This window comes from Bombyx mandarina, chromosome 08, assembly GCF_030267445.1.
Source record: "Bombyx mandarina strain Sakado chromosome 08, ASM3026744v2".
NCBI lineage: Eukaryota > Metazoa > Arthropoda > Insecta > Lepidoptera > Bombycidae > Bombyx > Bombyx mandarina.
The window spans coordinates 2,620,541-2,648,500 of record NC_143215.1 but is presented as its reverse complement, the minus strand read 5'-3'; the positions used below and the strand labels follow the sequence as shown (position 1 = coordinate 2,648,500).

The 27,960-nt window shown below is 39.6% G+C and overlaps 1 protein-coding gene across 1 annotated transcript in view; it reads right to left on the bottom strand.

Moving 5' to 3' along the window:
- LOC149502418 (5-hydroxytryptamine receptor) overlaps positions 1-27,960 on the bottom strand; it is a 77,814-nt gene that overhangs the window by 9,774 nt on the left and 40,080 nt on the right. The window contains exons 2-3 of the mRNA XM_089729432.1: positions 22,571-22,632; positions 15,004-15,192 (exon numbers count right to left, since the gene is read on the bottom strand). Of these exons, the coding sequence (XP_089585558.1) occupies positions 15,004-15,192; positions 22,571-22,613 (232 nt within the window). The 5' untranslated portion in view covers positions 22,614-22,632. The remainder of the gene's footprint in view (positions 1-15,003; positions 15,193-22,570; positions 22,633-27,960) is intronic.

Sequence of the window (27,960 nt, the reverse complement as noted above, 5' to 3'; positions counted from 1 at the left end):
GCATTGCTGAGGCACCGGGTGACGGTAACCACTTACCATCGGGTGGGCACTATGCTCCTCTGCCTACGAGGGCTATAAAAAAAAGATACATGATCAATAGTCATTTAGATATGTGTAAGACTTGTTATATGTGAATTTGTGATTTTGATCTTTTTAATCTTTAATCTTTTAATTTAAAAAAAAATGTTTTTAATTGTTATATAATCTGATACGGACTTTTTCAATTTATTAATCCTTAAATCACTTGTAGCGATGTACATACCATTTAGTTTTTTTTAATGAAATTCCAAAACAGTTGCGAAATTCAGATGAAAAAATGCCTTTTAAATTTGGTGTTGGAAGTGGTTGTGAAATAACCAAAAAGCACGCACATTGTGGTTTGTGACGTCACAAGCATTAAAGCTCGGCCGCGCGAAAGAGCCTTCGAGATTATCATATGTTTTGTAAATTAATTTAAGAGCGCTTAAAAATATGAAGCTTATTCAGATATGCCATTACAAGTCAATCATATTTTATAATACGATTGTAATTTCTATAGTCAGTGCTTATGGTCAAATATTTTAGATTGGGTTTCTTAGGGTTATCTCTGTAATTGCTTCGATGGCTTTCTTAGTACAAACACTACGTGAATGGCACGATTTTTGTGTTACAAAGCAGAAGATATTTTTTATTACTATACGCATCAATATATCGAGACAGTATACAACATTGCTTTGTATTTGCTTACTGGTGGTAGGACCTCTTGTGAGTCCGCACGGGTGGGTACCACCACCCTGCCATTTCTGCCGTGAAGCAGTATACCTCAAGATATCAAAAGATTCTAATTTTTGCTCTGATACCCGCTATCGATATTAATGCTTGGGTAGTTTTATGTCTGTTTCTTGTGGTCTCCATTTTTAGAGTTATAACCTGATCAATCAATAATCCTCAATGCTGAGTGTCGTGGCCTCCTCTAATAACTCGCTCCTGGATTATCCTGAGCTATTGCTGCTTATCCTCGGCTGTGTGGATAGCAAAGTGGACTAGTGTTGAGAGTAAAGCTTATCTGGTGTGACCAGCGCATTGGACTTCTGGCTCTGGGTCTTCTTCCGCATAACTTGCCTCTTACCAGCAGCTTTTTTAAATTGTCATGCCTTTTTTGGCAATTTGTCCAATATATGTGGCAATGGGTCCAATATGTCAGTATGATAATGAGTTATGAACAGGTATTATAAAAAAAAAAGGTAAGTATTGTCTTCTATCTTCTCTTCCTAAGTCCGTAGCTTCATTTCTGATGCACGAGCCTCTGTGTTCTGCAATCCTTAGTGCTTCAGGTATAGGCATGCCGGTGGATGATACTATGAGTTTTGATCAGCGAGTAGGTGATGGACCACGCGGTCTCTTGTAAATGATGTGACCTACTGCCATCATCTTTCACAAGATTTCTGCGAGCAATGCGTCCAAAGTATTTAGGTAGTCGTTGATTTCAGATTGTAGACATCCTATTCGTTATAGGAGTTATTTGAGAACATAAGAATATCCAAATTATTAACTAAATAATAGTTGAGTAGACCACTTCTAGCGTTAGACCTTCCGGTCGTAAGATTTAAATAAAGCTTTGAAAGTTTCAAATACCACAAGACCTGTTTATAAGAAAAACCGCAAAAAATTATGAAAACTTTTTCATCCGACATTCCGCAAAGCGTTTAATTTCGTGTTTTATTTTTTAATTGTTCCACGGGGCCGGGGAAGAGGCCAGTAATTACACAGAATTATTTTTCATTCCATCTTAATTATTACTTTTGTGTTCGTAATTAACTATGAATGCTGTAAGGCCTGATGGCACTCGGAATCTGTTTGGAAACGTTCTTAAATTAATATTAATCTACCTTTGTCTTTTGATGAATTGTACAAAAGGAAATTAATTAGGTTTTTCGTTAAGTGAATCGTCAATTAAATGCGTATTCGGGTTACGAATACCAAAAAACAGTATTTTCTAGTCAAATCATTCGGCGATCTAGTCCTTTTATTATTAGGTTTTTTTTTTGCTTTGGTGGGTAGACGAGTTCACAGCCCAGCTGGTGCTAAGTGGTTACTGGAGCCCATAGACATCTACGACGTAAATGCGCCACCCACCTTGAGATATAAGTTCTAAGGTCTCAAGTATAGTTACAACGGCTGCCCTACCCTTCAAACCGAAACGCATTACTGCTTCACGGCAGAAACAGGCAGGGTGGTGGTACCTACCCGCGCGGACTCACAAGAGTTTCTATATTAGTGTGTACCAATTAGTATATTTTGTAGATGAATATATCGTGGTGCATTTTTGACGTAATAAAAGATCTTCCACCGAGCGAGCGTCATATTTCTATAGACCAATACTCCGAATGTTGGTATTATGAATATCTATATGTACAAAAACTCATGATGGTTAGGGAAGTTGTGATTTTGCCAGATTCTGCCACAACCACACCAGGCTAGGTCAGCTAGTAAATTCCGCTTTTGTTCATCTGACAAAAAAAAATGAAGTAGGTACGAGATATTTAGGATTTTTTTTACGCAAACTCATCTCATCAACATCGATAATAATCTCCGAATGTTTCCAATAGTGATATTATCATTCGAAAAATAATATTGTAAAAATGAAATTCATGATTTGGGGCTAGGATTCAAATATCCAAACACATTTTTGTAACGACCTATGTATGTTGTGCTGAAATGGAACAATCATCTTTTCCGTCGGTGGTGACAAAGGGATTTACCGGAGAATGAAGAGTGTAATACTCAAATACATAATACTTAAAGAACGCTACTACTAGTCACTAGTTCTTTGAAGAGCATATGTGAGCTAACATGAGTGTCGTCTTTGTTTAGGGCAAACCTAAAATAACATTAATCTATACTAATATATAAATCTACAGTGGTTTTTACGGATGTTCCGTTATAACTACTGAACCATGCATCCGACTGACTTGAAACTTGGTATCCATATAGAAAATACATGTACTTAATGGATAGGCTAATATTTATATGAGTGTTGGACTCTCTACACCAGTTGCGGAGGCGTTAATGATGAGAATCTTTGTGGGGGCGAGAAATAATAATGTTAATTTTAAATGCCCAGCGAAGCAGCCGGGTACAGCTAACTTAGTATAATATATTATTATTATGTTTATAATATACTTATATATTACAACATGTTTCTAATGTGGCAACACTAGTCGTTGTAGTTCTACAAAAATTCGTACTTAGCATGTTTGTTGTATTGTGTACCAAGAGAAATAAAACGCGTTCTTTCTAAGTCGAGTTTTATTGAAGCTAGCCAGCGACCTAGCACAAAATACAGTCCACTGCCCGAAACAATCATGTCATCGTCATAGACGCATATGGGCATCCTGCCTATTTCTGCGGGAAAGAAACATGCGTTCCAGTTTAAAGTGTGGGCAGATTTTGAGTCTCAGAATGATGATTCTGATGATCTAAGGCCCCGGTAATCACTTAACATCAGGTCGGTTATGATATCGTCTTCCCAAATGAAAGCAATAAAAAAAGGATAATAATGCATTAATATGGATCCCAAATATTTGTTACATTTAAAAAGAAAACCTTTAGTTTAACTCAAAATCCAGTAAATTTCCGCTTATCGTATATGCCATTCCCATTTTTCTAGCTCCAGCTCAATCGTTCACTCAATCTAGATTCACGAAATGGTGTCGTCGCTAAGACCATTAGATCACGTTTTATTCTATCAGTTCTTAGTTTACGCCTATCGCTTAGGAACCATGTGTTTTTCTTAGCTATCACTAATGTAATTAAAACTTTGTTTATGGTTTGATCTAGCGTTAAAAAAACCGCATATTGATTGTGTCGCGGCGCCTGACGCGTTTAGCACAGCAAGCTAGCCAAAACATTTACTACTACCGGCACCGCACGCTGACAGCATTCAACAACATTCTGAAGATACCTCCCAATAATAATTATTGACACAAGACCTTCCTTTTTTCGAGAAAGGTCACATTCCAAGATTCATCGACGAACAATCACAACCAAACCATTGTATAATTAAAGCAAGTAGCAAGAATGCAATTGGTTTTATTAAAGAAACAATAAGGCCACAGTGTCTCGCGTAGACAGATTGCGTAAAAGTAGTTTAAATATGTGTGTGACCCGCAAAAACTGAAGAAGATATTATAGCATTTTATTGATATGGTTATGTGATCATTGGGTTCAAGAATAAAAACTTACCGAAAAAATAATCACACAACAATTATTAATTTTGATTGTTATAATAATAAAGTGTGTATACGCATTGTCGTAATATTGTTTCAATATTAAAGGATCCATTATTATTGCTCAAATTAATTTTGAAAGATCTTTTTCAATAATTGCGAAAAGGAACATAAAAAAAGCAGCGTGAACTCTCTTTAAGATAAATGTAATGAGCTACAAGAATTACTACAAGCACGGTAGTGATTTTATCTGAGTGATTGTCTGGTTTATGCTAATTGTCTTCCCGAAACAATTATATATTACTTCAATGACATTGTTTGATTATAATCGTAACTGGTAAAAATACGTCTTGTGAGTCCAAACAGGTAGGCACTACTTCCTTACCTATTCCTGCTGTGAAGCAGTAACGCGTTTCGGGACGGGACAGCTGTTGGACTCTAAATCTCAGACTAAGAATTCATATCGGCTGTATTTACATTGTTGATGTCTTTGGACTCAGATTGAACACTAAGTAGGCCGTGAGTTCGAAACGAAGCGATAAAGAAACATAGCCGATTTCTTAAATGTAAAAGGCTTAAAATGGAATTTAGATATCGATAAAAATTACCGAGTCTACTGTCGCAACTCTTACGAATATAATATATTCAAATCTGCTAAATATCTAAATCATTGTCCCGATAGAGAAGCAGCCGAATTTCTTAATTGTAAAAGGCTTGAAACCGAATTTAAATATCGATATAAATTAGTCCGAGTTTAGTAGCCACTGTCGCAACTCTTAATAATAATAATAATAATTTATTTATTTCTCTCTTAAAGGTATAGTACAAATGCAAATGGAATTTAACCTTACAATTTATTTTGTAAGCCTTTGAAAGAGCTGAAGTCTGTACTAGGTTCAAAGACCTGTATTACTGATCTCCAGGCTCCCTCCTTCTTAGGATAGATTAGGTTAGGTTAAGTCGTGAACAGATGCTGCGGACTAGTGTTGAGAGATCATTAGGTGTTATCACGAATCTTACGAATATATATTCAAATCTGTTAAATATCTAAATCATTGTCCCGAACATCGAGTTTCAGTTTTCAATTAAGAATTACAAATTCCCCATACCGGTCATAATGCCGTATCGGTAGCGGCGACCTTCGTCTTTACTGCGATTCGCAAATATATTCGTTATTCGTGAAAGCATAAAAACGTTATCGGCACATAAATCGTCGGGCCCTTTCTCGTGATAAAATGCACGCTTCTATGTATTCGGACAGGTGGGTGTCGGCTGAGGTTACTATTTACCCGAATTCTGAAGCGAAACGAGAGGTCCCCTCGTGTTCTTTATAGGCCCTTTAACCGTAGTTTCGATATCAGTTTTTTTTTTGACATGACATCGTCTTATAATTCGATGGAGCCGGCTGCGCGCACGAAAAAACATGACTCATGCGGCGTTACCTCGCTCTGAGGCGTTCCATTTAAGGCTTGAAGTGCAAGTGAGAGCGCGCAACGAGCGACAAAGAGGCACAATCGGCCTCCGCGTTCGGCAGCGTTCGACATCTGTCTCTCTCCTACTTGAGTGAGCGATGCATCCGCGTTGACAGCTGCTATACATGTTTTCGTCAAGTGTGAAGTTCAGTGAAAAGTGAATGTGGTGTCAATTGTTTATAGCAATCATCAGTAGACCGACTTTACAGACAACAAACTTTTTTTTTGACTTAAATTTCGCAGCCCGAACCAGCCGAGCCCAGTCAAGCTGTTTCGTTTGTAAATTCATTTGGTTTTTTTTTTATTGCCCTTGTAGGCAGACGAGCATACGGCCCACCTGATGGTGAGTAGTTACCGTTGCCCATGGACTTCAGCAATGCCAGGGGCAGAGCCAAGCCGCTGCCTACCGCTTAATACTCTCCACAAGCCTCGTTTGAAGAAGGACATCTCATAGCGCTCGGGAAACACCGTGGAGGGGAGCTCATTCCATAGCCAAATTAGTTTCAATATGATGAATGAATTTGATTTTAGATGCTGTTTTATGTGCGTTCAACGGATTTAGTCGAATTAAAATGTTGTTTTAGGTTTGTTTTTAGATGTTTAACATTTTCAGGTCCGACTTTGTTGTCGATGTTCAAGGTGTGTTGTTTTATGTAAAATGTAATTGGGTTATTTAGTTCGCAGAATTGACTAAACTATTTTGGGGCGGACTGGATATAGATAATGCATCAAGGTAGATTATATAGATAGGTAGGTAGTAGGTAGATGTAGGTAGATAGAAAATACATGTACTTAATGGATAGGCTAACATTTATATAAGTGTTAGACTCCCTAATAATAATGACAATAAATAATAATGTTAATTTTAAATGCCCAGCGAAGCGGACGAGTACGGCTATCTTCTCTATTAATATAACTCAAAAAAAATTGACCACTGTACATATTATACATCACTTCGTCAATCATTCCCGCTATTTTGTTTTTTTCTTTCGTTGTTTTCTCCCTTTCTTACGTTAATCTCTCACTCACTCACATCTTAACGTTCCGTTCACATATAATAATAAGAAACGTCAAAAATAAAAAGGTTATTAATAGCAGATTTCTAATAAAACGATACGCATTATCCTCGTTCAATCAATGTTGAGGTTCTGAAATTTTAATAACATCGAGAGAAAAAAAAAAATGTCGCCGCTAAGGAAACCTATCCATCAAAGCGGAGTTTGTTATTAATTTCCAGGTTATTTTTTTCATCGCAATATTTTCCGTCCGCTTCTGTTTTTACCCGTATGATATTTTCAGAGGAGAAAATAATGTCGTCGTTATCAAATCGATATCTGTTGTGCGTATTGCCACTGAAGTTAAGCAAGCATAGGGCTAGTTTGTTGGTAAGTAGTCGCCGTCGTTCGTTTTTTTTTTTTTTTTTATTGCTTAGATGGGTGGACGAGCTCTCAGCCCACCTGGTGTTAAGTGGTTATCGGAGCCCATAGACATTTACAACGTAAATGCGCGACCCACCTTGAGATATAAGTTCTAAGGTCTCAGTATAATTACAACGGCTGCCCCACCCTTCACGCCGAAACGCATTACTGCTTCACGGCAGAATTAGGAAGAGTGGTGGTACCTACCCGTGCGGACTCGCAAGAGGTCCTTCCACCCGTAATTACGCAAATTATAATTTTGCGGGTTTCATTTTTATTACACGGTGTTATTCCTTCACCGTGGAAGTCAATCGTGAACATTTGTTGAGTACGTAATTCATTAGAAAAATTGGTACCCGCCTGAGATTCGAACACAGGTGCATCGCTTCAACACGAATGCACCGGACGTCTTATCTCTTAGGCCACGACGACTTCATAGCATAGGGCTAGTTTGTTGGTAAGTAGTTGCCGTCGTTCGTATTTTTTTTAAATTTTTATTTTTTGCTTAGATGGGTGGACGATCTCACAGCCCACCTGGTGTTAAGTGGTTACCGGAGCCCATAGACATTTACAATGTAAATGCGCGTGGAAGTAAATCGTGAACATTTGTTAATATGAGCAAGGGTACTATTAAATAAAGGGCTTAATGTACAATAAAACAAAATTGTTAGCATTAATATATTATATTATTAGAGGCGACTCCCTCTTAAGTCAAAGTCGATGGGCGGAGCCATTGACGACGAGCACTCACGTGGACTCGTGACGTCATCTGGAGGGGCAACTCGTCATCTGGAGGGGCAACCGACCGACCAGCGAGGACATCACGCCACCTCGGATGACTTTTGCTGGAAGCGCGCGCAGCGTTCACTTGTCTTAGATTTAATATTCTGTGTCGATCGTTCCTGCCCACTTTTGTATTTTTTTTTATTTATTTAAATTATTAAGCCGTTGCTAAAATCAGAAGTGGGATAGGGCTTGTGCCCTATCCGCTTTTGGGTTATCCTGGCGTACAGTTTATTTTTAAAATTTGCATTAAATTAACAACGTAATGACCGATATACGTGTAACTGGAAGCAGGGTAGGAGGACGCTCGCATTCGCCGAATGTTCGAGACCAATATTGGAGAATAATATTGGCGCGTTTAATTGCTTAAAACTCAAATGTGAACGTTGCGCGTGAGTCGAGCCCGCTAGGGTCGCAGATAGAAGACGCACGTCCCTCGACCGCGGACGGTGGTGGCGCCGGACCCGTGGTGGCGTTGGGAATCACATCACCGCCGCCGTCAGAGTCCCGCGCGTACGACGCTACAGACAGGATCATCGGAGCATTAAGTGCACTGTCCAAAGTAAGGTCGAACCATTTTTATATTTCTAATTTTGACCCCAGCGTTAATGATATCGATTCTTGGTGCGAAGTAGATTTTTTTTGTCGGATACCCTCTTATGAAATGTAATAAATCACCAAGTAACTAGCTCAACGACTTTATCACAACCGACCTTACGGTCTATTTTTATTGACGCGATAGAACATGCTCGAGACTGAATGCTCAGTTTCGATGGGTGGAAATAACATTCGAAGGGTTCAAAATGTTACTAGTCGGCACACTCCATCAATACGTCAATTAGACAACAGTCCGACTGTCCAGGTCGGTGATCATGCAAACGGGACGCCGTGTTGCTCCATCGCCGTGTCGATTGTACCCGCGTTTGAGAATAGATGTAAAATAGTTCCACCACGCGTTGTGACAATAAAAAGGCAACTACCACATCAGCACGGAAGTTAACCGAATCCATTAGATTCGTAAATTCAGATCTAGCTCATGGTTACTTTATTTCTAAGTTTTACCCTGCCGTGCAATACATAGACACATTGTGTAAGGAAGTAGAATGGACTAGATCCTTAACTGGGAAGGCACTGAGTATCTGTCACGAGTTTTGGACTGTCTTAAGAGTGATGAGCGTACTTGCTTACACGTGTGATTGTCTAGTGACCGGACGTGGGGTAACTTCGTAAAAGACTTTAAGCCGTTGTGTCCGCGAAAGTTAGAGTATGCCAATATTCTTTATAATGCTATGCAATTAGCATCAGATTGCTTTGCCTCATACGTCGAGTGCGCCAGGAGATCGTTGCTCTGTATTAAGATGGTCAGAGGTCTGACTGACAAACTCGGAACTTTAATAATGATACGGGGCATAATGGACCCTCTGGTTGACTCGCGAACGCTAGTCTACAGATTCACGAGTTGATTTAATTTTTGGTGGAGGTCAGGTTAGGCCGAGTCCTCGTAGGGTTCAGGCACTAGTTGAGTCACCAGTGACGCGTAATGTCAAACATTCTTGGGGTTGACTGCATGCTTCCAGAGATTTACGTGGTAACATAGTTCACGTAGATGTTGTACCGTGGTAACATAGTTCACGCAGAGATTTACGTGGTAACATAGTTCACGCAGAGATTTACGTGGTAACATAGTTCACGTAGATGTTGTAACGTGGTAACATAGTTCACGCAGAGATTTACGTGGTAACATAGTTCACGTAGATGTTGTAACGTGGTAACATAGTTCACGCAGAGATTTACGTGGTAACATAGTTCACGCAGAGATTTACGTGGTAACATAGTTCACGCAGAGATTTACGTGGTAACATAGTTCACGTAGATGTTGTACCGTGGTAACATAGTTCACGTATATGTTATGACGTGGTAACAAAGTTCACGTAAAGGTGTGACGTGGTAACGCAGTTCACGTTACGAGTGTATTAGCTTGACATGTTAACTTGGCCATGTCAACCAGACTTTACTCTCACAGTATATTATACACCCGATATGGTAACAGTGCCGTGTCGTCAGTACATCTAACGTAACTCAACAAGAGCCTACTATACATGAACGCACTGAAATGTGATGTAAAATGCTCACAAAAACTACTAACTTTTACTAATGGTTCATGGTACCAAAATCATGATTGTAATGCAAACAATCTATTTCTATGACGATATCATAGAACACCCCGATAGCAACGCTGTGCACACAGTGAGTCCTGCATCGTCAGAGATTGAAGACGGTCATGACATCGAGGTGAACGTGGACGTCCACCAGTCAGGAGAGGCCGTATTAGAGGCGACTCCCTCTTAAGTCAAAGTCGATGGGCGGAGCCATTGACGACGAGCACTCACGTGGACTCGTGACGTCATCTGGAGGGGCAACTCGTCATCTGGAGGGGCAACCGACCGACCAGCGAGGACATCACGCCACCTCGGATGACTTTTGCTGGAAGCGCGCGCAGCGTTCACTTGTCTTAGATTTAATATTCTGTGTCGATCGTTCCTGCCCACTTTTGTATTTTTTTTTATTTATTTAAATTATTAAGCCGTTGCTAAAAATATAGAAATCCCAGCTAAAACCATCGATTTGTTGTGATCATAGTGATCCTTGATATTATATTGTCATCAATCGTTGATATTTATCCAAATTGCCTTTTAAGTGGTCTAAAATTATGTTATGTGACATAGGTATCTAACAAATTAATGAAAGCGAATTAAATAGTTATTAGCATTATTGTAGTTTTCGGTATCTTTATAACGTTTAGGGTTTTCTCTGCTATCTTTTTCATTTGAAGTATTTTTTATTTATTTTCTAACAACTAGTTATACGTGTAAGTAATAAATATCAACAATAATAATAATACGTAGTATGTCTTGAAGAATTGGTCACTTCATTTTGGCTGTCCGCCAGCGATTTCCACTTTCTCGGAGCCAAAAGCTTTCTTTTACACGACTTTGATTAGAAAAAAGTGGACAAACGAGCGTGTTTCATTACGACTTGCAGTTCATCTGATAATAATAATATAATAATATAGCAATAACCACATAACGATATAAATAGACAAGGATAAAGCGCGTATCATTTTCTCTTCTGTTTACAAAACGATTTTTTTTGTTTAGTAAATTTCACGGGTTTTTGTGTAATATGAGACAGATACTTATGAGACGTTAGTATTTATGGTTGAATTTTTAAACTGTGTCAACGTGTTAAAAAGTTTTAAGGTATTGCATAGCTTTTATCGCGGGCTTTGCGCGCGGCGACCGAATCATGAAATTCCGTAACGAAAATAAAATCTAACACACCCCACTCCGCCTACAATGTAGCTCGCGTTCAACACATTGACATGTTGCACTTGTGTAGTGTTTGTGAATAAGCGCGCGGCGTGACGTCGTGCATGCGCATCATGAAAGACTTTTCATGACTTGCCCATCTCTCTCGCGCGATCTAGCTTATGAGTGTGAAGGAGACGGTTAATATTTTGCTTTTGGTAATGCTTATAAATGTTGCGTGGTCTTAGTTAATTATTGTTTTAATATTAAATTATTATTGTCTAATTATAATTGCATATGTTGATAAAAAAATGCTATGCAATACCTATACCGCGGCAGTCCCCGAGTGCCACACGTGTTTTTTGTTTTTGTTTATTTGTAGTAGTGAGGCTTATTCTGCTCTTACACAATTAGGTAGGAGTGGCACTTATTTTTATATTTTTTAGGATTGAAGGATTACTAGTGGCCCGGAGGCCTTTCCAGTTTCACCAAGACAGGTAGGCGAGCAAAAGCTCAGCCAGGAGAGGTGGGATTTGCTAACAACTGCCCGAGCGCCTTCGAAGAAGACCTAACAACTCAAGAGCAACTGCTTCGCGAATGAATTGCGACACGCTGAGAAGATCCGGCGAGAAACTCAGCGAGCTGATTCATGGGTTAGGTTACACGGTTAAAAGAGGCGCTTTTATTTCTGTTAATGAGATACCATGCCAAAAAATATTATCCTTCTTATATCATTAGCTTAGGCCGTTACTTATTTGTCATAGGATGGTTAAGTTGCATGAAACGGCGGTACTCCAAGCACTGTCCTTGCCGTTCTGTCTCATTGTGCTTTACACCACAGACACAGCTCACTGAGTTTCTCGCCGGATCTTCTCAGTGGGTCGCGATTTCGTTCCAGTGGTAGATTCTGCGAAGCACTGCGCATGCTAAGGCTAAAGTAGCAAATTCTCTTAGGTTGAGCTGGAATAGCCTCATAGGCTACCAACGAATAGGAAAGGAACAAATGCTTTTCTTTAAATGGAGTAGATTGGAGCTAATATCATAACGTCTCGATGATCAGAAGCAATTAGACTTTATAATTCAGTTTGTGAATCTATTATCCCGTTTTTTTAATAGCTAGACGTGCTTTTACGTGCTGAGTCTGTAAGTCAAAGTATGTCAACTCTTGCATCGCCATATCGAGACAGACTTCGGAAAGACCACAATCTTAATGTACCTACCGTTATAGCATATTGCTTCATTGAACGCTATGTCGGTCTAGTAATTACTGGTTCTGATTCTGATTACTGTGGTTTGGTGTCCGATTTTGATTCCCGGTCGCAGACTACGTTAAAGATTTAGTATTCCGTCTAGATGTACTGGTGATAGGACTGGTACGACCTATTGTGAGTCCGCACGGGTAGGTTCCACCATCCTGCCTATATTAGCCGTGAAACAGTAATGCGTTTCGGTTGAAGGGTGGGGCAGCCGTTGTAACTATACTGAAATGTTAGAACTCATATCTCAAGGTGGGTGGCGGCATTTACGTTGTAGATGTCTATGGGCTCCGGTAACCACTTAACACCGGCTGTGAGTTCGGCCTCCCATCTATGAAAAAAAAAAAGTATTTTAATTTGCTCTTAGGTGTTTCTGGTATGTCACTAGGATCCGACGGTTGGGGCTCGAGGTGGCGCTCGACAAAACCCAGGCCCTGTTATTTCACGGGCCGGGACGAGCGCCACCTCTGGGTGCCCACCTCGTGATCGGAGGCGTCCGCGTCGGGGTCGGGGTGACCGGTCTTCGGTACCTCGGCCTCGAACTGGACGGTCGGTGGAACTTCCGCGCTCACTTTGAGAAGTTGGGCCCTCGACTGATGGCGACGGCCGGCTCTTTGAGCCGGCTGCTTCCAAACGTCGGGGGTCCCGATCAGGTGGCGCGCCGCCTCTACATGGGGGTGGTGCGGTCGATGGCACTATACGGGGCTCCCGTATGGTGCCACGCCCTGACCCGCAAGAACGTCGCGGCGCTGCGACGTCCGCAGCGCGCGATTGCGGTCAGGGCGATCCGAGGATACCGCACCGTCTCATTCGAGGCGGCGTGCTTGCTCGCCGGGACGCCACCCTGGGACCTGGAGGCGGAGGCGCTCGCTGCCGATTACCGGTGGCGTAGCGACCTCCGCTCTAGGGGGGAAGGGCGCCCCGGCGAAGGAGTAGTTCGAGCGCGGAGGCTCCAATCTCGGCGGTCCGTGCTGGAGGCGTGGTCTCGCCGCTTGGCGGACCCGTCGGCCAGCCTCCGAACCGTCGAGGCGGTCCGCCCGGTTCTCGCGGACTGGGTGGGCCGCGACCGCGGATGCCTCACCTTCCGGCTAACGCAGATGCTTACCGGCCATGGTTGTTTCGGCCGGTACTTGCACAAGATAGCCGGAAGGGAACCGACGGCGCAGTGCCACCACTGCGCGGACCGCGACGAGGAAGATACAGCGGAACACACGCTGGCGCGTTGCTCTGGATTCGACGAGCAACGCGCCGCCCTCGTCGCGGTCATTGGAGAGGACCTCTCGCTGCCGCGCGTCGTGGCTACGATGCTCGGCAGCGACGCGTCCTTGGAAGGCGATGCTCGACTTCTGCGAGTCCACCATATCGCAGAAGGAGGCGGCGGAGCGAGAGAGGGAGAGCTCTTCCATTTCCGCACCGATCCGTCGCCGTCGAGCCGGGGGCCGGAGGCGGGAATACGCCCGTACGTCCCGGCCCCTGTAGGTGGCGGCCTCCCCCCGGTGAAGGTCAAGGGGCGACCTGAGGGGGTGAGGCCGCGCGGCGCGCTACCAGCACTCTAGCGCGCTGCCGTGGAGTGATTAGAGCGACCGGTCGACGGTGTATCGCGTCCCGACCCGGCAGGCTGGTTCTGGTCCAGCGGGGTATTCCGGGACACCAGCGGCACCGTCTGGGCGGCCCGACGGGCTGCCGTACCGAGACGGCCGACGTTTCAGAGCCTTCGATTCGCCTCGAAGGCTCCGTCGGCTGGGCGTCCTTGGGGTGAGCCGCGCCGTCTGGTTGTAGTGTTGACCGCGGTAGCCCCCCTACCTCATCCGGGTTCTGACCTCGGAGGGGATCGGACGTCGGGTGTAAGAGTGCAGGGGAGTCGTTTAGTGGGTGGGCTCTAAAATCCTTGGGCCCGCGGTCTGCTCACAACACCATGCAGATCGTTGAGTCTCACATACCCCGCGCGCCCCTTTTGCGCGGGGACCTCGTAGGAGGTTCGGCCCTCTACCCGAAAAAAAAAAAAAAGAAAAAAAAAAGGTGTTTCTGGTATGAATATCACTGGGAGACATCTTATGTTGAGTGATTTTTTTTTTATTGTTCGTGTAGGCAGATGAGCATACGGTCCAGCTGATGGTGAGTGGTTACCGTCGCCCATGGTCTTCAGCAATGCCTGGGGCAGAGCCAAGCCGCTATCTACCCTTAAGTACCCTCCACAAGACTCGTTTGAAGAAGGATAGATATGTCATAGGGCTCGGGAAATACCACGTAGAGAAGCTCATTCCAAAGCCGTATTATTGGATTAGTTTTATTATAACTGATTTCAAGAAAAGAAGAGACTGGGTACGACTGTATGTATTTTTTATGTATTTTATATTATTCATCGATTACGCCGATATTTGCGGACCGATTTAAAAAAATATATTGGTAGACTCTCTAGGCTGTTTCATTGTTAAGTTTTATTGCTGTATTTCCTTCTTGATGTAAGCTTTAATTTTTCTTTTATTTATGTTAAGAAAAAATTATTTCGCTCAACCCTAAGTATCCCTAGTTTAGTCGAAAATCAAAAGTGCACTCACCAACGATAGTAGCTAAGATGATGAGAGCGAGAACTACAGAGGTGACAGCCATAAGGACGAGCGACGTGACGTCACTGCTCGTGGAGTTGCTTGCTGTGCTGTTGACCGTAGTGTTGCATCCCCACGATACCACCTCCACCCAGGAGCAGTTCGCGTCGAACCACTCAGAGGTCGGATATGCGACGTCATCTGTAAAACGAGCTTAGTTAGAGCTACTTCTGAAGCTTTAACGTTACGTTACAATACTCATTGTAAAAATGAATATTAAAAAAAAAGTAATATTGAAAAAAAAAACGGTTGTCTGTAAAGTCGGTTTACTGACGATAGTTGAACGTGACAACGTCATAAGAAAATACTGATGGAATGGTTTCATTTTTCAAAATAAAATTTTAATTTTATTTGTTGGATAGATATTTTGTATGGACAATTGACACCACATTCACTTTTCACTGAACTTCGTACTTGACGAAAACATGTAAATGTATTATTGTATAGCAGCCGTCCACGCGGATGCATCGCTCACTCAAGTAGGAGCGAGACAGATGTCGAACGCTGCTGGAGGCGGAGGCCGATTGTGCCTCTTTGTCGCTCGTTGCGCGCTCTTGCTTGCACTTCAAGCCTTAAATGGAACGCCTCAATGAGTCATGTGCGTGCAGCCGGCTCCATCGAATTATAAGACGATGTCACGTCAAAAAAAAAAGATATTTCCGCTGAGTTTCTTGCCAGTTTTTCTGAGGACGGAGGCTAGTTTTTGTGAATTGGCGGTAGTTCTTTTTGACGTTCAACAAGTATGTACTTTCATTTATGTTGAATAAAAAAATTTTGATTTCATTTAATAACTGGTTTTCGTCATCAGAGAACATCAGATCAGGTTCAATGAACCAAAGGAATTTCATTAGCAGACTATAGGAAGCATAGGAATGCTCAGATTCCGACGGCGAGCGATCTATGCAAAGCCGGAGACAATGCTAGCTGAGATGATGTTAAGTTTAATTTTTGAGAATTGATGAGAAAGAGATGCTATCGAAAGCTGGCTTAATATAATGAAGTTAGTGTTGTAATCTATGGTAACATTATAATCTTATTCATGTTACTGGTGGTAGAACCTGTTGTGAGCCCGCACGGGTAAGTACCACCACGCTACCTACTTCTGCCGTGCAGCAGTAATGCATTTCGGTTTGAAGGGTGGGGCAGCCGTTGCAACTATACCGAGACCTTACAACTTTTATCTCAAGATGGGTGGCGCATTTATGTTGTAGATGTCTATGGGCTCCCGTTACCATTTAACACCAGGTGGGCTGTGAGCTCGTCCACCTATTTAACCAATAAAAAAAAAAAAAAAAAAGGTTAGTTTCAGGGCCATCTACTAGGCACATAATAATATAAGATACCTGCAATGGCTCCTTTTTCTTTATTCAATTTATATACTATCTAATATAACTGGTCTCATTTTATTGAAATCTCACCATGTCAACAGTTAGGTCTACGGATTTAGTGGAGTATTTGGAAACTGCAACTTGAAATTAGCCAGCCATAAGCACAGACACGAAGCACGGAAAATTGCAAGGTACGATTACTTTACCATTAATTCCACACAAAATTTAACAATTGAAGACATGATGGATGAAGGGGCTAAGTACCGTTTTTAAGATTTTTGAGTTTTTAAATTGAATGAAGGTGCTATATGCCTATAGGCCATATTAGACCTTAAAACTACGGGCCTAAATTTTTTGAAATTGCATGTGATGAAGAAGTTATGTACGAAGAAAAAATAACAGGTAGCAAAATTTTGTTGCCCGTTTTCTCAAAATTAACAAATTGTATCGTATCCCCTTCATGCATGTTATTTTTATTGATTTAATTTATTATTAATGCATAATTTTAATAAATTTTTGAAATTCTGCACTTTTTCTCTATATTGCCTATAAGTGTGGGAAATTTCATACTCCTCCGTCCGCGCAATTTTCGTAAAAAGGGGTACAAAGTTTTTGCTTCACGTATTAATATATAAATAATTAAAGGTCCGATTTTAGGCTTCAATGAAGCTTACCCCATTCAAAAAGCTAAATAAGTTTTTTATTATGATATTTTATTATTATTTTATATTTTAAATGTCTCTCCTGCAAAGTTGCATATATGTCGCTTAAATATAATAGCCTCTCAACCTTCGATGGGTATTAGTAAGAACTTAACGATTAATAATACTATTTTGAGACGTAACCAATAAATGACGATCGAATCTATATATATATATATATATAAATGAATTGCTGTTCGTTAGTCTCGCTAAAACTCGAGAACGGCTGGACCGATTTGGCTAATTTTGGTCTTGTATTATTTGTGGACGTCCAGAGAAGGTTTAAAAGGTTAGATAAATATGAAAATGTTCGGAATTAAATAAAAATAACAATTTTGTTTTTCATTTGATGTGTCCCCCGTCGGACGGATTCCTTTTGTTTGTTTTAAGTTTATTTTATACGAAACTGGGTCTTTTATTTATCGATTAAGGCACTACGAAGACTGCCAGATCAACTAGTCTTAAATAAAAATCGGGCACAATGGACGAAAAATATAATATCGAGTTTCTCAAGAAATGAGAATTTCGGGTCGCGACGTCACATTTTAATATTCAGCCTTCTCGAAGCCCTCCGACGATAATCCACTCACTATACAATAAAAAACAGCTGACGAAACCCTTTTCGGCAAATTTTATTTCAGGATACAACAACAGCTAAGGGTTACAGGGTATACAGGTATTGATAGGGCCATTCATGGGGGTAAAATGAAAATATATCTCTCTTGGAAGGGTCCAAGAGTGATCCCTTAAGCTCCCGCGGGACATGTTCGAAATTTTAGTAAAATCCTTTTTCGGATAACTTTCCGGGACACTAATTAGGTATTTCCATTGTGATATCTAGGAGCATTGTACTTTTATTAAAAGGATTAACTATTTTCAATTAAAACACGCATTGACATTGATATTGTGATTTCTACTGACTCCGGTAACCTTTTATTAAGTTATTGAAGTTCATGTACAATAACACGGCTGCGGACTTAATGCTTGAGGAATTCTACCAGTCAACCAAGGGAGGTGTGGAGAACACTGTTGGAGGTGCGTTGCTTTATTGAAAAATAATAATAGTATAAAAAAACATATGTATAGATAGCATACAACGCCGTACATAAAATTGTACAATATAATAAAATATCTATATATTAATACGTGAAGCAAAAACTTTGTATCCCTTTTTACGAAAATTGCGCGGACGGAGGAGTATGAAATTTTCCACACTGATAGAGAATATAGAGAAGAAGTGCACAATGCTAATATTTTTTGAAAATAATGCATAAAACATGCATTAAATCAATAAAGAAAACATTACACACACTACATACCATGTATTTGACGCACACACGCATGCATACTATTTTATTTGTTCTTGACGTCGGTGGTCAAATTGAGAATAGATTAAAATTAAATATTGTTTGTCTTTATTAATATTTTTTTATAGAGTAGCCTTGGCGAAATTTGTGATTATAGAAGTATAAAATACAATCATAATAGTGTACAAACTTACAATTCCAATAAATTATAGTCGAATTTCGACTACTGCGGGACCACTAGTTTATAATAAATGATAAACATATACCTACATATAATTAGACTTATACATTTGTATGTTTTATTTACCCGTAGGCAATACGTCTTAACCACTAGTAAGAAACGTATTTTCATACTTCAAAACACATTTATTATGACATAAGAACTTCAAACTTCTTAATCAGCTTTTAATGTAATCTTGCACAAGCCAAAGAGCGTATTATTTAGAAATATTACTTTCGTATAAAAGATTCTGAATCCGAGTACAAAGTAGTCCGCGGTGTATTATTTTACTATGCTCTAGTCGACAAGCTCACGGCTTGCCTAGTTTTAAGTGGTAACTAGAGTCCAAATGCAATGTAGGAAAAGTATGGAAATTTACGCCGAGAAGGATTGTAAACTAGTTTTACTTTTCAAACTGCAGTCATTTTGCTTCAAGTTGTGCAAGATTTCTCCTGGACTCTACAAAGTAAAGATGCTGAATTTTTAAGGACGTGTCCTGAGAGTCGTAAAATTGCTTTTTATTAACTACGGTTTTTTTTTTTCATTGAAATCCACGGAACACGTATACGATATAAAAGTAATTGAATAATTATTTTTAGCCGCTGCAAATACTTTGGAATTACGAGACCATTTCTAGAGACACTATAACCTGTCTTATTCATACATCTGTCTACGTAGAGTCCTAGAGTTTTTGGCTCACATTGTCAAAAAGACTGACAAATAATCATGAAAAGCATGTCGTTATTGACAAAGCGAAAAAAGAGAGATGTCGAGGAAGTTTGCAGCAGAAATACGAGATATAGTTAGGGTCTGTGATCGAGGTAGAGTCAAGGCAATCGATGCAAAAGTAATATCTGGAGCAAGTCAATGAATTTAATTCGCAAACATAGAAAAATCTAGACTTCTTTAAAGTCACAGTTTAACTAACATATTTTTGTTTAGGTTAAACTCAGAGATAGGTTAAAAATAAATTGTATATGAAAAAAAAAAACATGGAGGAAAGAAGCGTCCGCCCCGAAGAAAGAAGAAGAAGAGGAGAAGATCGAAGAAAGAATGAAGAGAACAGAAGAAAGAAGAGTCAGTCCCACCCACAAAACCAAGCCTGCTACTCTCAAACCTGCACTTCATCACCCCTGCTTCAATAGGCAAGGAGATCCAGTCCGGGCAGAGGGGTTTCCCCGAGGCCGCGACGACCCCTACGACTCAGAGATTCTATTCGATTCGGTATTAATAATTTTCTTTCACTACAGACCTACACTATTAGTGGTTAAATGGACAATAAAATAGTGCTGTAATTGTCAAGCTGTATCGAACGATCGAGGTAAAGGTTCCATCCAAGTCGTCTTTCCGCAAATTGGCACAATGCATTCAAGTCACGTACGTGCGAGTTCTTGAACAAGTCGATCCAGTGCGATGCGCCCTGATACTCTTTAAGACTTAAGCTCTCTTTGACTGGGTGATTTGTCGGATACGCGAGCAGGCTCTTAATGTAATGATCTGGTTGTCCTTGGGTATGTGGATATAATAGATAGATATTATATAATAGTGAATATCCAATATATAATCAAGGTATGCAAGCAGTTGAAATATGCAAGTACATTTTCGAACTTTCCGCTGCCTATTTAAAAGCTGACCTTTGTCGCTTTGTTTTCTCAGTTTTTGACCGATAGTCGATCCTACAGACCACTGAAAAAAACTTGTTACCTGAAGATCGTATTAGTCACCTCTTACTGAAATAATTGGAGGGAAATCGTCAACGGGCATCAGAGATTAGACTTAGATTTAGACTTACCGGAATCAGAGACAGATACATATTACTTTTAAATATAAGCATATTGTTATGCCGGGATGAGTAACGCCATCTGTCATCAAATAACAGAAACAGATACCAAAACAATTAGTGCTATCGGGAATACTCGAATACTCGAGAAGTGTTACGCTATGTATTGTCAAATAGCGAAAACGGATATCGAAACGCCTAGTACAATCAATATTGTCGATAATTGTAGACATGTCGTATCGACTATAGAAGCGTCGAATTGACGACTGCGCCTCGAGAATTAAGATTAGTTTAACCTTCTCTGATAATATTTGTATTATTGAACTTAACATAAAATGGCGCAATACCCATACTATTAAATAAATACTTACGTCAGCACTGTAGAGTTGAGAATTAATAATAATGACTACAAAAACTGAAATTGGAATATCCGACTACACAACCGAACATACTACATAACCGAGAGTTCGACTTCTTGTCTTAAGATGAGTGTTGGCACTGTCATCGTATTGTTTATTCCTCCTATCAATGAGCCGTGAATTCATCTGCTCATCTTTTTTTTTATGTTTGAAGGATTATTGGTGGCCCGGAGGCCTTTCCAGTTTCACCAGGACAGGTGGTCGAGCAAAGGCTCAGCCAGGAGGGGTGGGATTTGCTAACATCTACCCGAGCGCCTCCGAAGGAGACCTAACAGCTAAAGAGTAGCTGCTTCGCGAATGAATCTACTACCAGATCGGAATCGCGACCCGCTGAGAAGATCCGGCGAGAAACTCAGCGAGCTGATTCATGGGTTAGGTTGCACGGCGAACTCTTTGTCGAGTTCGACGAGTACGGTTACCGAGGTCCCTAAGCCTGCTCCTTGTGTTAGAGCTGAAGGCGTCTAATGCAAAGGTTATTGGATCTGATGGATCCGTAAGGACGTGTAACTGCTCATCTCTAGTAGTCTAATCTGTATCTATTCCTTACACCAAGCTTGGTCTTTTTGGATTTTAACCCACCACCACTACATAGCAAAGATTCATAATTACCGCTAGATCACAAGAAGATAAATACGGCTATTTTACGTCAAAGCAGTCTTGGCACCATATGCGCTCATACGTGTTGTAAGTGCATCGGAGTTCTAAAGACTTCAACTTCGCTGGCCTCGTTCCAAGTTGAACATTATTAAACTTACGAATAGTGTTACTGAAGGAAATTCACATCACGTCATCATTTGAAACATCATCAAAGAAGCAATGCGCGAATTAGCGAACTGTATTCCAACACGACAGTAGCCTGGTCTTACCTGGTCTCATCTCTGCGATTGTCAATGTCCATGAGCTATGGTAACCACTCCAAAAATAAATATAAAATTAGAAGGACGAATTTTAAAATTTAAAAATGTTTTTGTATTTCATAATATCGCACGATATTGTCTTTCGACATTAAATACTGTGAAGTAGTTGATTGTATAAACCGGTGGAAATGAATATGTTATTATGACATTTTATTTACTAATTAATTATTATGAAAATACAGAAAAACGAATAAAAAACGTATTTGGAAATTTAAATTTAATGGAATAAATTTACAATAATAAAGTGCGTAGAACCAAAGACGGATGAAGTATCTGAATACGAAACATCGAAAAAATAAGCAGAAAATGTTTCTCCTTATGACACGTTGGAATTGATATACTATTGGAGATATAATGTACTTATTTGAAGTTGACGTCAGGCAGACGATCAGCCGTTTTTTTCCTACCTATGCTGATAGCCTTGAGAGGCTATTTGAGCTTTACTCTAACATGTAGATGAGCTCACGGGGATCAAACCGGAAGTGTTGATAACACTGGTCCTAGCAAGAGCAGTGTTTCGCAGAATCTACCACCGGATCGGAAACGCGACCCACTGAGAAGATCCCGCGAGAAACTCAGTGGGCTGTGTCTATGGGTTGATTCGCTCGTCGAGCCCTACGTCGCAAGCGACGGGTGACTTGGACGGTGACCGGTGCTTGTGGTACCTAAAAGCACCGTTAATGGATCGGGAGGATCCGTAATGGTGACGTGTTTTGGGCGACGTCGACAATCGATCGTGAAACTCATGTCATAACCCTATGCAGTATGATAAGACGACATTCTGTCACCCTATACACTGTAGTGTAAAGGCCATAAGAAGAGGCCATTATCAGCAGAAAATACTCACTGTTAGTAGTGTTCAACTCGCTTGATAGTTGAGACGCATTCATTCTACTGTCGCTCGTCCTTCTGAAACAAAATAATCTAATATTAATAAAGTACGTAATAAAATCTATTACAAAAAATCGCTTTGAACTCGTATAGCTTTAGGATTCAATTAATGAGCTTATTAACCACTTAAGCTTTCTGTTAGCTCCAAAGTTCATCATTAGGAGGTTCCTGGTATGGCACTATGGGATTGGTGTCCCGTTGTACCATGTTATAATTATCTATAGGTACTAATATATAAATCTACAGTGGTCTTTACGGACGTTCCGTTATAACTACTGAACCATGCATCCGATTGTTGATGACTTGAAACTTGGTATCCATGTAGAAAATATATGTACTTAATGGATTTATATGAGTGTTGGACTCCCTAATAATAATGACAATAAATAATAATGTTAATTTTAAATGCCCAGCGAAGCGGGCGAGTACGACTAGTCATTTATAATTTTAGCAGAGAATTTAGAATTTATGGCACATATAAGTAAACGTGCTTATGGCCCATCTAGTATTAAATAGTTTTTTTTATTTTTATTACATAGATGGGTGGACGAGCTCACAGCCCACCTGCTGTTAAGTGATTACTGGAGCCCATAGACATCTACAACGTAAATGTCGCCACCCACCTTGAGATATGAGTTCTAAGATCTCAGTATAGCTACAACGGCTGCCCCACCCTTCATACCGAAACGCATTACTGCTTCACGACAGAAATAGGCAAGGTGATGGTACTAACCCGTGCGGAGTCACAAGAGGTCCTACCACCAGTAATTACGCAAATTAATAACCGGATTACAAAGTTACCGGACATCATATCGCGAATGTCGCGTCTATCTCGAGATACGTGATACAACCTCTCGATTGTATTGTAAAGTCAGGCCCAATCTTCAATCCAGAATAGATGAATTAAAGTTATATTCGATTGAAGCATTATTTGACTATCATTATATAATAAACTAGCGACCCGCCCTCGCTACGCTTCGGAAACTGTAATTTATTATTGATTTCTTCACTATTTAATGGATGTTATTATACATATAAAACTTCCTCTTCAATCCTTCTATCTATTAAAAAAAACCGCATCAAAATCCGTTGCGTAGTTTTAAAGAATTAAGCTTCTTCAAACGAGGCTTGTGGAGAGTATTAAGCGGTAGGCAGCGGCTTGGCTCTGCCCTTGGCATTGCTGAAGTCCATAGGCGACGGTAACCACTCACCATCAGGTGGGCCGTATGCTCGACTGCCTACAAAGGCAATAAAAAAAAAGCATACATAAGGACAGATATAGGGACAGAAAAAGCGACTTTGTTTTATACTATGTAGTGATGTTCAAATATCGCGTCGTTCATTCGTAACCTTCCTAAACTATGTACGAAGTTGTTCATTATGTTCAACATTCATATTACGTTTCCTTGCAAACTTCGACACGTGTCAAAGCATTGTATGTCATTGTGTTCGACAATCAAAGCCTACACGAAACGTTGGAGCTTCGTCCATTGTGATTTTGTTGAAGAATTGATCGAAACTTGTGAGTTTATCTGATTCTATTATCTGCATATATTATTAATAAACTAGATACCTACCTATTTTTGACGTGAAGCAGTAATGCGTTTCGGTTTGAAGGGTGGGGCAGCCGTTGTAACTATACTGAGACCTTAGAACTTATATCTCAAGGTGGGTGGCGCATTTACGTCGTGGATGTCTATGGGCTGCAGTAACCACTTAACTCCAGGTGGGCTGTGAGCTCGTCCACCCAAATAAGCAATAAAAAAAAAGATAAGGACAGGCTGGGTATATTGAAATATACCACACTATACTATAATATGCAATGTTAGAATGTATTATAAAGAAATGTCTAGAAAGAATGTCTAGGATCCTTTAACTTTTAATTATCAATTGTCATTCTGTGGTGACTTGGCTTAGTCAATAGGTGGCGCCAGCTATTGAAGACTGGTAAAACAGCATAATATTTTTTGACAGAATGGCTCTGTCATTCAAGTGGTCAAAATATTAGAAAAAGCGTTTATTTTGGTTATTAAAGAAAGGAAATAAACTTTAAATGTTGTTTCTTTGTTTTACAGGTAATTTTTATAAATTTATGCTAATGTAATATATTTTTTTTTCTGAACATTACAATGAAAATAAATCTTTGTTTTATAGACCAACACATATTATTTAAATTGTTGTCACCTAGATTACTAGATAACAATTTTTTTTTTTTTTTTTTTATTGCCTTTGTAGGCTGACGGGCATACGGCCCACCTGATGGTGAGTGGTTACCGTCGCCCATGGACTTCAGCAATGCCAGGGGCAGAGCCAAGCCGCTGCCTACCGACTTTATTGTCTTATTAGTTTAAGAATATTTAATTATAATACTGACCTAGGCACGATGCAACATTTCATCTAATGGAGGTACCTATAGGCTATACTAATTGAATATATTATAATACCTTGTAGGTGTTTTTGCACGATAGATCAACTGTCTTTTATACAATAATTCTTGAAATTTTTTTTGCTAATACGACCGATAGGAAATCTCTACAAAATTCACAAAAAACCATTAACTCATTATCGAATACAATACTAATACCCCGAATAAAACTTTGCCTGTAATTAATGTAATTCAACCCTCGTTCTGTAATTAATTACGTAAATCAATGCCCGAAATTGCTAAGCACAGTACTGTAACAGCGTTGGACAGATTTCACAGTATATTTACAGCGAATGTAATAAAATTTTCAGTGGGTGTGTTGACTCGTAATTTTGTTAAGCGTCTACTCAAAGTCCGAGGCTCGGCGGAGAACGATAATGGAAATGAATAGTAAGGCATGTTGAATTTTATAGGACTTTACTGTGATTTCATGATTTATTTACAAAAAAATTTGCGCTTTTAAAATAATTTGTATGTGGTGTAGTTTTCTTTCTTCCCAAATTTCCCGGATATTTTTGCACAGTATTTTCAGTGATCTTAAAAAATTGCGTCGTAAATTTTTATATACTGTGTGTGTTCTATATGTGGGAGTAACAATTTAAATTGAATTTTTACCCACTTACGACTTTTAGCATCATGTTATTTCAGCTTATAATAAGATAAAATTACATCAAGAGTGTGAGTGTGAGTGAGCGTACTGAGCTTAAAAACTTTTTAAGTTTGTACGCACAGCATTTATCTATTGCTGTTTCCAAAGTGGGAATTTTTATGTTACCCCACTGATCATTTATTTTATGGCAGCATGTAGTGCGGCTCGTTTAAAATTTCGTTACTAGAGCTTAAATAGAGTTTGAGCCATTGTGTGACCGAAAATTTTAGGAGAAAACTTCACCGCTACTGTAAATAATGACTGAATTTTCCAGAGTTCTGAATGCACAATTAAAAGTGTCATAGTTTTTATAACACTTTAAGCATTGTTTAAATTAAAACAAATATTGTCGTTGGGCCTGGAATAAGCATTGCTCTATCAAAAATAAAAAAATAGTACCCTAATTTTATAACACGTACCTTATCTTTGTTTGTGTTTAGTATTAGAATAAATGCATAGATAATATACACAAATCAGTTATAGATAAGCAACTCAAGCACTCAACAAAAATGCTTACGGGCCTCGGCCACTAGATGGCTTCGTTTCGATTAGTTTCTCATTGCTCCTGTAGATGGCAGTAACATATTACCTATCCTATATTTTATTTTTAAAGAAGGACTTTGTAAATTTTCAGAAACCATAAATTTAATCAATTTGTCTATAGCAAATAAAGACTTGTATGATTTATAAATTTTTATTTTTTGTGTTTAGTTATACAATAATTAAATGCCTCAGCTTTAACAACATATAAGTTTAGGGGCATTCGCTACAAGATGTCGCTAGTTTCCATACAAAAAAATATTTGTCTTTCGCAGTTTCAGGGCCTTATACATTGTAACCAAGAAAAGTGAAGACCGCTGTCAAACAAGAAAGGAACGAAGACGACCGTTGTCTGGCAGTAATCATTTTTCAATGCCCTTCTAAAAGACCTAAATAGAAAACAAAGAACAAACCGACCGTTCTAGTGGTCAATACTAAATACCTGGAAGCGGCAAGAGACCGGGAAGCTACTGCAAGGAATCAACGTTGGCAACAACGGCTTTTTTATTTATTGCTTAGATGGGTGGACGAACTCATAGCCCACCCGGTGTTAAGTGGTTACTGGAGCCCATAGACAAATATCAAATCAAATAAAAATAAAAATATTCAACATAAATTCTCAAGGGTGGCACATTTACGTTGTAGATGTCCATGGGCTCCAGTAACCACTTTACACCAGGTGGGCTGTGAGCTCGTCCACCAAGCTAAGCAATAAAAAAAATGAAAGTACATACTTATTGAACGTCAAAAAGAACTACCGCCAATTCACAAAAACTAGCCTCCGTCCTGAGAAGAACTGGCAAGAAACTCAGCGGGCATGTCTTTTTTTTATTTAAAATATTAGATTTTTTTTAAATATTCATTTTTACAATGAGTATTATAACTTAACAATTATTGCAATATTGAAATGCCCGGAGCGAGCAACTCACAACTATACAACGTAAATGCGCCACACACCTTGAGATATAAGTTCTAAGGTCTCAGTATAGTTACAATGGCTGCCCCACCCTTCAAACCGAAACGCATTACTGCTTCACGGCAAAAATAGGCAGGGTGGTGGTACCTACCCGTGCGGACTCACAAGAGGTCCTACCACCAGTGATAGCGCAAAATAAAAAAATTTGCGTGTTTGATTTTTATTACACGATTGCCTTTGTTAACTTCAATGAATTTATATCTTGGATCTTTAGTAACTGATAGGAACAATATATCCTGTGAAATAAATGGGAGAATAAAAGCCGCTATAACAATACAAGTGGTGCTTCGGCCTGCTAACATACTTTCGCTCGAACCTTTCTTCAAGCTTAATACTATAATATAATATTTAGTTATTCAATTAAATCTCACAAATAATAACGTCTATCATTTTTATGTTACTAAAGATATCGAGATTTTTTAAACGTAAAAGAACAATTTTATTCAAAAAGTTTTTACGAAATTTTAATACAAACTTCAGGACATCGTTGTATCGAAGATAATCCGACCTTTTGAAACGGGTTTTATCTGATTCAAACAATTAATTGAAAGAGTATCAAATGAAAGGACGAAGGGAAATTGAATTTTCTTAGTTCATTGATAAATAGTATGTAAAGGACTAGAGATGTGAATAGTGCTCGTGATTCGGCATTCGGTCTAATCGAATTTGGCTGCTTTTTATTAAATTTGCAGGTACTTTGTACGTTCTGTTAATGAAACTGGTTATGGCTCAAAGGACCTGAAGTCCGATATATTA